This window comes from Acomys minous (assembly GCF_964271855.1).
Source record: "Acomys minous genome assembly, chromosome: 13".
Lineage (NCBI taxonomy): Eukaryota > Metazoa > Chordata > Mammalia > Rodentia > Muridae > Acomys > Acomys minous.
The window spans coordinates 14,822,950-14,834,036 of NC_140495.1; the positions used below are offsets into that span (position 1 = coordinate 14,822,950).

An 11,087-nucleotide genomic window follows, 5' to 3' on the forward strand; every position below is an offset into this window, starting at 1 on the left:
TTCGAGGACAGCCTGGTCTACAAAGCGAGTCCAGGACAGCCAAGGCTACACATAGAAACCCTGTCTCAAAAGACAAAAAAAAAAAAAAAAAGCTTCCATAATATATGCCTATAGGCAAACTTGTTGGACATTTTCTTAATTGATAGGGGAGGGCACAGTACATCCCTGGGCTGGTGGTCCTGAATTCTATAAGAAAGTAGGCTTAGCAAACCAGTAAGCAGCACTCCTCCACGGCCTTTGCATCAGCTCTAGGTTCCTACCCTGTTTGAGTTCCTGCCTTGGTTTCCCTCAACGGACTATGATGTTCAACACAAGTAAACCCTTTCCTCCAAGTTGCTTTTGGTTCCCTTGTTTTATCACAGCAACAGAAACCCTAAGACAGTTCAGCGAGGCCCTATATTCCTTTTTACACAGACCTTACAAGGAAGTTAAAAGCAGAAAAGCAGCTGTTTGTAGACTGATGGCTTGGGGGGAAAAAAGAAAGAAAAAAGAAACCACTAGATTGGTGATAACTCATTTGATAAAGGACTTGCCTTGTAAGCTTGAGGACTTGAGTTCAGATGCCCAGCACCCATGTAAAAGTTGGGCACAGTAGTGCCCAGCCCTGGAAAGGGTAAACAAACACAGGAGGATCCCTGAAACTTCTTAGGCAGCTAGCCTGCTTACGTGTTCAGTGGTTTTTGTTTGGTTTGGTTTTTTGGAGACAGGGTTTTCTCTGTGTAGCCCTGGCGGTCCTGGACTCATCTGTAGACCAGACTGGTCTCCAACTCACAGAGATCTACTTGCCTCTGCCTCCCAAGTGCTGGGATTAAAGCATGCACCACTATGCCCGGCCAAATTTTAAAAAATAAGGTTGAGAGCAACTGAGAAAGACACCCAACGGCAACCATGCCTCCACAAGGATGCCCACACACATGTACAACATGTATGTAGCTGAAGCTGGCCTCAAACTTGGAGGAATCCTCCTGCCTTAGCCTCCTGCAATCTGGGATCACAGGCATACACTAAAACCCATCAGGCTAGCAAGAGTTTTGTTTATTTTAATGTGTATAGACACTTTGCCTGTATGCCTATCTGTGTACCACTTCATGCTTGGTGCCCAAGAAAGTCGAAAGATGTCAGATACCCTGGAATTAGACTTAGAGACGACGGGAGCCACCACCTGTGTGCTGGGAATCAATCTGGGTCCTGCACTTTCAACAGCTGAGCCATCAACACTCCAGCCTGCCAACTCCCCCTCTATGTTAAAAACAAAACAAAAACAACAAAAAGGGAGTTCCAGGACAGCCAGGGCGGCTACACAAAAAAGCCGTGTCTCGAAAAAGTAAAACAAAACAAAAAAATAAATAAATAAAAATCAAAGCACAAAAAGGAGTTGTAAGTGTAACTCCACTGTTAAGACCCAAGCCACTTAGGAGGCAAAAGGCAAAAGATCAGAAGGTTCTAAGCAGCCTCACAAAAAAGCCAGAAATACACACCTGTACCAGGAAGGGTTAGGCAGCAAGATCAAGAAGTTAAAGGCCATTCTTGGCTACATAACTAGTTTTAGGGCAGCCCAGGTTCTAAGAGACCTTGTCTCAAAAAAATTTTTTTTCAGAGCCGGACATGGTGGCACATGCCTATAATCCCAGCACTCAGAGGCAGAGGCAGGCAGATCTGTGTGTTTGAGGCCAGCCTGGTCTACAAAGTGAGTCCAGGACAGCCAGGACAAGAGAAACCCTGTCTCAAAAAAACAAAAATTCAAGGTCATATTATTCTCCAACTTCCAAACAAAGCAACAAATGTTAACACCTAATAAGCATCTTCTCTCAGAACAGCCCCAAATCCAGACACGGCTCGGTGGACGTGTCTATAATCTAACACCCAGGAGGCTAAGACAAGAGGACTACCAGGAGTTATGAGGCCAGCCTACGTTACACAGTGATTTCTAGGCCAGCCTCAGCTACAGCCACAAGTCTCCAAACAAAAAGAGCAAGCTTGGTGGGCGTGGTGTTGCATTCCTCTAATCCCAGAGAGGAGACACAAGGCAGGTGGACCTCTTGAGTTAGAAGCCAGCCTCGTCCACAAAGAGAGTCCAGGACAGCCAAGGCTACACAGAGAAAAACCCTGTCTCAAAAACCAAAAAATAAAAAATAATTAAAATAACCAATCCTGTATTTCATACTTTGGTCACTCAGTATTAAAAGGGCACATTCAAAAGAAAAATTTTAAGTACATCCAGATTCCTTCAGAAGCAAACACCAACATCCTGAAACCAATACCCAGAATAAGCACCTTTAGTGCCTAACTTGTTTTCAGTCACATGGTTTCATAATTATAAACATAGAAATCTTCACTTCAAATACTGCAGCACCATAGGTTAAAAATGAGTCAGGAATGGCGGCTCACACCGGTAACTCTAGCACAATGGAGACTGAAGCAGGAAGATTGCTCAATTGTGAGGCCAGCCTGACCTACAGAGTTCGAAGACAGGCAGAGCTACACTCAAGACTACCTCAGCCAGGCGCGGACACCGTTTAATCCCAGCACTTGGGAGGCAGAGGCAGGTGGATCACTGTGATTTCTTGGCTAGCCTGGTCTACAAAGCAAGCCCAGGAAAGCCAAGGCTATACAGAGAAACCCTGTCTAAAAACAAGCAAACACAAACCAAGACTGTCTCAAAATATCTGTCACCAAAACAGTAACAGTAAATTGCATACTTAAATGTTTTAAGCTGGGTATGTGGCTCATACCTGCAACCCCAGCACTCAGGAAGGTTAAGCTAAGGGAGAACTGTTTCCAGGCTAGCCTCACATAGAGTGAAACTGTCTCAAAATAAGTAAATAAACAAATAAATAGTAGGAAGCCAGGTGTGGTGTCATACACTGGTAATCCCAGATCGCTTTGAGTTTGAGGTTAGCCTGGTCTACAAAGTGAGTCGGAGACAAGCAAGGCTACACAGAGAAACCCTGTCTCAAAAAACAAAAAACAAATGAGCAAATAAATAAACAAAAAGATAGTTAGGAAAATAAATAAAATGCAGTACAGTTAGGCCTAAGTATCCCTTTAGTCCCAGTTACTGGGGAGACTGAGGAAGGTTGCAAGTTTAAAGATCATATCATGCAGCCAGGCGGTGGTGACACACGCCTTGATCAATGTGAGTTCAAGGCCAGTCTGATCTACAAAGCAAGTCCAGGACACAGAGAAACCCTATCTTGAAAAAACAAAAAACAAACAAACAACAACAACAACAAAAAACCATACACTAGGCTGTAGATGACCCTGACAATGTACTAAGACTATCTCTAAACAATCAAGGTTAGGGATATACTTTAGTAGCACAGCCCTTGCAAAGCATGTGTAATGCTCTGTGTTCAAGCCTAAGGCTGAAAAGTAACCAATCAGTTAGTTAAACTATAGAGAGGCTAATAGTATAGCCAAGCAGAATGCTTGACTAGCATCAAAGTTGGGTTCAATTCTCAGTACCACAAAAAGCAGATAAGTAATATACAGGTAATTATTAACACTTCAATGTAACAATTGAGGTCCACTGGATAGGACCATTAAGAGGAAAGAACATTATTGGGATTTTTGTTTGGTTTTTTTTTGTTTTTGTTTTTAAGTCATATTTATTTATTATGTATACAATGCTCTTCTTGCACACCTGCAGGCCAGAAGAGGGCATCAGATCACATCATAGATGGTGGTGAGCCACCATGTGGTTGCTGGGAATTGAACTCAGGACCTCTGGAAGAACAGTCAGTGCTCTTAACAACAGCTGAGCCATCTCTCCAGCCCCCAGATTTATTTTTTTTTTTAAAGACAGGATTTTCTACATAGCTGAGGCTGGCCTCAAATCAGCAATCCGCCTACCTCCTGGAGTGCTTCTATTACATTTGTCACCTTACCTACTTCCAATTTTTAAATTCAGCATTTATGCACAATTTATAATCATTGCTAGTAGCTATAATGCAATGGAAACCAAATGTACTGTCTATAGAAATCCACTGAGCTTAGAAACTTAACTTATCCCTTAGCTCTAGTTTCCCCTCACCCCAAGAACAGGGTTCCTGGCTGTCCTGGAACTCTGTAGACCAGGCTGGCCTCAAACTCACAAAGATCCACCTGCCTCTGCCTGAGTGCTGGGATTACAGGTTTACAGGCCTGCGCCACCACACCCGGCTGATTTCTTGGCTCTTTAAAGATGAGTAAAAAGACTAGTTTAGACTCAACCTCTTGTTAGACTCCCTCTCATGAACTAAGAATAAGAAACGCTGAAGATGTTTCCACTCATCCAATAGCTTATACCCCGATAGACCAGGATGGACAGAGAAAGTATAAGGACCATGAAAGCACTCCAACAAAAGCACTCTCACACATGTGCACTGACCACTTTACTTGATGCATGCAGAGTCCACCACTTCCACTTAAAATTGAGTCAAGGGCCTCTAGTTGCCTGAAAACACTCTAGGTGGACCTCATCATGTAGTCCTTGCTAACAGTGAGCTCCCAGAAGCTGGGTCCTTAAGAAAACTAATACACTCAAAGGCAAGGCCTAGCCAGAAGAAAACTATGTACAAAACCTTAAAGTTAGCAAGTTGGCAAATGTACTGGCCAGAGCCTCCAAAAACATCATGCACAATCTGGGGGGGGACGGGACGGGACGGGACGACAGAGAGTAACCACCAAAGAGGAAAATAAAATAGGAAAGGGACCCCTGAGTGTAGCTGAGAGAGCATGGAGAGTGCCTCACACAAAGGAAGTTCTAGTCTAACTACATACATGACCTTCCAGCACTGTAAGTCTCAGCAGGAATGGCGACACACTCCCAGGAAGCCCAGCGCTGCTCAGGACGCAGAAAGAGGAGCACTATCAAAATTTGAGGCCAGCTTCATCTACAAAAATCAAGTTCTAGGTCTCAAGTCAGAGCCGGTGTCTTAGACTGAAGGGTCTTCTGTTACCATCACCCCCACTGGTCTCTCTCCATAGTACTAATAAACCTTTCTCCTTAAAAAGAAAAACAAATAAATAAACCTCCCTGAGCTCAGCTTCTACACCTACAAATAGAGTTGGCTTGTAAATCTTAATTTTTTTCCAGTCCAAAACGCTACATCTATTAAAATAAACCAGTAAATCAGACATATTCCTATTCTCTTCTTCCGGTAGGTTTTTGAGTAGAGGCTATGTAAGTTGAGCATTAGACTTTGACCCAAATTTAGTTGTAGGGTTGGAGTGAAGCTCAGAGACACAGGATTGCTCACTATGTCCCAAGCCCCAACACCAAAGAGGAAAATAAAATAGGAAAGGGAGGGGGAGCTTCACATTATCTTATGTCCCTAAGAAACATCACTGTTCCACATAAGTAGACAAATTCTCAAAGAGCCTTCAATATTAAGACCTTGTATTTTTAGTTTAACAACAGTAACTTGTGTTAAACGCTCAAAACAGTATCACTACCATTTGGAAGGTGAAAAACCATCCACATGATACATACATATTTGGGCATGTGACACTAAGTGGCTGAAATTTTTCACCACATACAGCATCCTGAAGTTTGAGTTTTCCCCCTTCCAGGTTTGCAGGGGAATATAACCTAGTTTCGTGTGTGTGTGTGTGTGTGTGTGTGTGTGTGTGTGTACACAATATTATATATAACCTGCAACAAACACATAAAGAACCAACAAAATTAGAATTTTTAGTGAGGACTATTAGAAAATACAAGAAGAACCAATCCTTTGACAAAAAAATAAAAACAAAAAGGAAAATGGTGCCAATTTTCCACTATATGCTACTAAACATGAATTTTAAAGAAATAAATCGATCTGGGTGCAAAAAGTGCAATTTCATGAAGACGAACAGAAAGAGGAACCCATCAGTAAGTGATTCTTAAATAAAGTAACTTTAAGTAGAAATCCATCTATTTCAATGCAACCTCGCCAAATTATCTTCAAAATGTTTTTTTCAACTGGATACCTTCCCCCAAGTCATAACCGCTACCATTTCAAAACAATCTTTTACTTACACAATCTCCAATAACACGGCACTGAAAACACCCAGAGCCTGTCTTCACCCGGCATAAAACGGTGATTAATGATCCACGTTTAATGTAAAAGGCAAAATGGAGTTGTCGAAGAGTTTCTTGCCTATTCTAACTCCCGACAGCCACGCGCGCTTCGCAGTGGCAGGCTACCCCGAGCGCGGTCGCGGGCCGGTCGGGAGCCCCCGCCCAGCCCGGCGCAACCCTGAGAGGAAGCGACGGGGAGGGAGGGCGGGCGGGCGGCTAGGGCTCCACCAGGCCCGGCCGGGCGGGCGGGCGGGCGGGGGAAGGGGGACTGGAGGCGGCGGGGCGCGCTTCCGGGGACTGCGCGGGCGGGGCCGCCGCCTCGGGCGCGGGGCCCCAGGTCAAGGGGCCGAGGACCAGGGGCTGTGCGGGCCGAGAGCAGCAGGTGGGGCGCGACCGCGGGCCGGGCGACGGGCGGGTGGCCGGAAAAGTGCCGGCCCGCCGACCGGCCGGGGCCCGGAACCGAGGCGGCTGGAGGGAATGCTCCTGCTCACCTCGAGGCGACGACTCCGAGTTCCGGCCTCTCCGCGCTGAGGACGCCTGTCCGCGAGTCCGCAAGCTCGGAGACGAGGGCCGGCAGCTCCGTGAGAGACGGCGGACTACGGAGAGAACCGACGGAGGACCGCGGGCGGCGGGCGGGGAGCGAGAGCGAACGAGGGCGGGCGGTGGCGGGAGGGCGGGGAGCGACGTGCGCGCCCCCGAGCGCCCTGCGGGCTCGAGCTGGCCGCCAGTCGCGGCCCCGCGCACGCGCGCACACTCGCAGCGCAGCCACGATTGCTCAAGAGCGCGTCCACGCCCTAAAAGCAAGACGCTTAACCAATCATCGCAGCCGCGTGGAGCATCACGGGAACTCCGGGGCTATAAAAGACCGAGTTGCTATTTTATACTCACCGAATCACTCATCCTCTAAGTAACCAGGGCGGGGCCGGGTGCGCCTGCGCGGTTTTAAAACCCCGCCCCAAACTGCCAACACTTCGCGCAAGCAAAGTAGATCTTCCTTGCTTCATCCCACGCGTGCGCACTGACAGGCCTCACCCCGGAAGACCATACGCTTGCGCAGTGAGGACTAAGGTGACAGTAAACCCTGTGGGGCGCTGGCCAGTCATGGCGGAACCTTGGTCTGGGCAGTTTCTACAAGCTCTGCCCGCTACGGTGCTCGGAGCTCTGGGCACCCTGGGCAGCGAGTTCCTGCGGGAGTGGGAGACCCAGGACATGCGAGTGACTCTCTTCAAGCTGCTCTTGCTGTGGTTGGTGTTAAGTCTCCTAGGCATCCAGCTGGCGTGGGGGTTCTACGGGAACACGGTGACCGGGTTGTATCACCGTCCAGGTGAGGCTCCCTACGAACCTCCTTGGCCTGGCTGCCCCTACCACCACCAAGCTGTACCACTGGGTTCTCCTGTGTCCGCGTAGACTACCTCTGGTCCCCTAGGAGCCTTAAACCATTTTACACCAGAATCCCCACCTGTCCATCATCAAAACCCTTACCGGACCATACTACTAGTCCCTAGTATCCCAGCCCCAAACTCTGTTAAACTATACCAGAGGCCCCTGACCTGACCTAGGCTAAGGCCTGCTCAGATCCCCACCCTCAGCCTCCTGCAGCTCTGGGTGTGTTCCTGCCTCCAGGTCTGGGTGGCCAGAATGGATCCACACCTGATGGCTCCACACATTTCCCTTCATGGTGAGTAAATCTCTGTCTATCCCAACCCCATGCTTGGCAGGCAGAGGACACTCTCAGTGCTGGTGACAGGAAAGAGAATTCTCAGGACACGAGTGCACCAGTTTAGTGGCCTTGACAAGAATCCGGCAAGTCCACAGGCAGAGCTTAGGATTCCAGCCGGGGGTTCCCCGTGTCTTTAGAGCCTCTCCTCAGCATATGCAGTGGGGATGGTGGTGATACCATAATTTCAGAAAGATGAAGTGGCAGGCCTGTTGGTTGGGAAGGCCTTCACTAGGAAGGCAAGAGCATCTATTTTCGGCAAGTACTGTTAGCATTGGAGCTGTAACTCACAGGCCCTATTCTTAGCCTACTTACCTCATCAAGTCAGCCTCCTAATCTCTAAAAACAACAACTTGCTTATCAGGACATTTCTTTCAGCTAATCTCTGAGCTTCTACCAGATGGCAGAGGTCACAGAAGGCCCAGAAAAGAAGGACAACCTAGACTCTGCTAACAGGGGGAAAGGTCTAGGGAGAGCCGCCCCCCCACCCCACCCCCACACACCCCATGACACCTAAAATGAGACCGAAGAGGGAGAATAGCACAGTATACTGGACAAGGAAAAAAACAAAAACAAAAACGGATAAAGCAAGGCCCACTAGCAAGGAGAATGTGGCAGCAGGAGCCTAGATCAGACTGTGATGGTGAACTTTGGACACAAAGGCCTAGGGAGACCATGGAGCGATTGAAGAACTGATTCAGCAAGTCAGTATGCTAATCTAATTTGCCTTTATAATTGCCTGCTTGCTTTCTTTTCTTTTTTTTTTTTCTTTCTTTTTTTTTTTTTTTTCCAAGACCAGATTTCTCTGTGTAGCCTTGGCTGTCCTGGACTCACTTTGTAGACCAGGCTGGCCTCAAACTCACAGTGATCCTCCCGCCTCTGCCTCCCGAGTGCTGGGATTAAAGACTTGCGCCACCAGCACCCGGCTTTCTAACGGCCTCTTAATGGCAAGAAGACAAAGGACTAGAAGAGTGAGAACAAGACATCATTTAGGAAGGTTGTCACTGTCTTAGCCAATCACCAAAAATGTAGGGAGCCAGGAAGAAAGGACTTAAGAGATTTGGTGGAGGGCTGGAGAGACGGCTCAGTGGTTAAGTGTGCTACCTGCTCTTCCAGAGATCCTGAGTTCAATTCCCAGCAACCACATGGTGGCTCACAACAATCTATACTGTGATCTCATGCCCTCTTTTGGCCTGCAGGTGTGCGTGCAGCTAAAGCACTCACCCATTAAATGAATAAATAAATCTTGAAAAAAATAAAAACTACCCGCCATGATGGTGCACGCCTTTAATCCCAGCACTTGGGAGGCAGAGGCAGGTGGATCATTGTGAGTTCGAGGCCAGCCTGGACTACAAGTGAGTCCAGGACAGTCAAGGCTACACAGAGAAATCCTGTCTTCAAAAAGTGGGAAAAACAACAACAACAACATACAAAAAAACCCACCTGCTCTTCCAGAGATTTGATGGACCCAGCAAGGAGAAATCAGTGAGCCCAGCTTAGCCAAGAAGGAAGAGCCAACGTCAGGGACCACTCTGCTATCCATGAGATAACGTTGCTTCTCTTTGTTTCTTCCAGGGAAATGGCAGCAAATGAACCTCTCAAAACCCACAGAGAATAAGGGAAGGCAGCAGCAGAAGGGTCTCCAGAGACACCACTGGGTCTGCTGGCTCCTGTGCTGCATCTTGCTGCGGCCCAGACCCCTTGGACAACTGCGGAGGGCTTGGGGTTGGGAGGCTGGAGTACGACAGTGCTTCCAGGGTGAGCTTCCTTTGCCCTCAGCCTTGCCTCCAGCAGCTACAGGTGCTGGGCAGGTGAAGTTTGTCTCTACCCTTGTGTGGTTACCCTAAGGAAAGAGTCTGTCAAGGGTCAGAGCTGAGAAGCATTTTAGTTGAGGATGTCAGTCCTTCCTTTTCTTGCCTTGGCTTTTTTCTCACTTCCTTATCCCCTTGGGATCTTACAGAAATGTATCCTAAGAGGGATCTCGAGAGATTGACCAGTTCTGAGATTTATAAGGAAAATCTGTTCTCCCTTAAACCCTGACTTCCTATCCTTTGCTTTGTAGGCAAAAAGGCAGCTAATCTTGGTCTGGACTCGGGCACCAAACACATACCTCCCTGGCCCAGGCAGAGGAAGTTTATCATTTCCCAACTGACTTAGTTTTCTGTTCTTTGAGAGCAGGTTGAGTCCCTGAGAGACCGCTCACTCAGAGCCCTAGTGGTGGCCACCATCTCCGCTGCCTAAGTACCCATGGGGTTTCTGGTGTGCACCTTGCCCCCTCCCAGGGAGGCACTAAGCAGTCAGTGTAATGATTTCGTTGTGCCATTTTGGCCTTACCACTTCTTGTCTTGAGAAGGGCCTAATCTTGAGGACCCACTAGCGTCATTTCAGCCCTGAGGAATATCACTAAGAGTGAGCCACAGGCCAGACAGTCCTGGGCCCTTCACAGTGAGTCAAGAGGTTCCAAAGGGTGGGTAGCCAGTTCCCCCCCAAAATACCACTTCTGGAGAATACTGTGGTTCCTAAAAAGCATTTTGGCCCTGGATCTGTCACCTTCTCTAATGGTAGTCCTCCTGTCTCTGCTGGGCCACTAGCTACCTCAGGTGTCCACTCTCTGTTAGATGTCACATAGGCATCTGGCAGCCTTTGCCTACAGAGACTTTGTAGCAGGTATACTGTAAGTGAAACTGGACCGAGCCCCTCATGCCCATGAACGTACCCAGAGATGTCATCTATCTGTATGGCAGAACGATGTTCTCCACAGCCCCATGCCCACCCACTGACATTGCTACAAAGAGTCAAGGTCTCACATTCTACCCCAGAAGCGACTGAAGATGTGACATAATAAACACAGAAATGCATCAGCTGTGTGGTTATTCCAACAGGACAATGTGTGTACACGTGGGCAACTCGTGAGGGATCTTGGGTATGTTGCTCTCAGGATCCAAAATACAGCAACTTGCGGAGGTGGAGAAGTGATGTCAGCTCCCTAGTGATGGTGTGTAGCCCAATCGGGGTAATACCACATAAGATTTGGAATAGGAGGGATTGGGGGAGCTGAGTTAGTGCCTCATGTTGTCCAAGTTGGCCCTCAGTATATAGCTGAGGATGACCCTGAACTTCATTACTCTTGTATCCAGCTTTCAAGTACTGAGGACTGAGATTACAGAGGATGCTAGCACACCACTTTTTTTTTTTTTTTTTTTTTTTTTGAGACAGGGTTTCTCTGTCTTGAACAGCCCTGGCTGTCCTGGACTCTCTTTGTAGACCAGGCTGGCCTTAAACTCACAGATTCTGCCTCCCTCTGCCTCCCAAGTGCTGGGATTAAAG

At 47.8% G+C, this 11,087-nt stretch overlaps 2 protein-coding genes across 4 annotated transcripts in view; one reads left to right on the forward strand and one right to left on the reverse strand.

Moving 5' to 3' along the window:
- RHOA (ras homolog family member A) overlaps positions 1-6,696 on the reverse strand; it is a 34,778-nt gene extending 28,082 nt beyond the window's left edge. The window contains exon 1 of one of the 2 annotated variants that reach the window (XM_084752774.1): positions 6,535-6,696. The gene's annotated coding sequence lies outside the window, so the exon portion shown is untranslated. Of the gene's footprint in view, positions 1-6,001; positions 6,142-6,534 lie in introns of those variants that run through there. The other variant, XM_084752775.1, reaches the window with a different exon arrangement.
- Positions 6,697-6,890: 194 nt separating this feature from the next.
- TCTA (T cell leukemia translocation altered) lies at positions 6,891-10,618 on the forward strand. 2 transcript variants are annotated; one of them, XM_084752778.1, is made up of 3 exons: positions 6,891-7,367; positions 7,667-7,721; positions 9,336-9,514. In XM_084752778.1, exons 1-3 carry the CDS (start codon positions 7,145-7,147, stop codon positions 9,376-9,378), a joined length of 321 nt encoding a protein of 106 aa, XP_084608904.1. In that variant the 5' UTR covers positions 6,891-7,144; the 3' UTR covers positions 9,379-9,514. The 2 variants fall into 2 exon arrangements, with proteins under 2 accessions (XP_084608904.1, XP_084608903.1); XM_084752777.1 differs by lacking the exon at positions 7,667-7,721 and having other exon boundaries at positions 9,336-10,618.
- Positions 10,619-11,087: the final 469 nt, after the last annotated feature.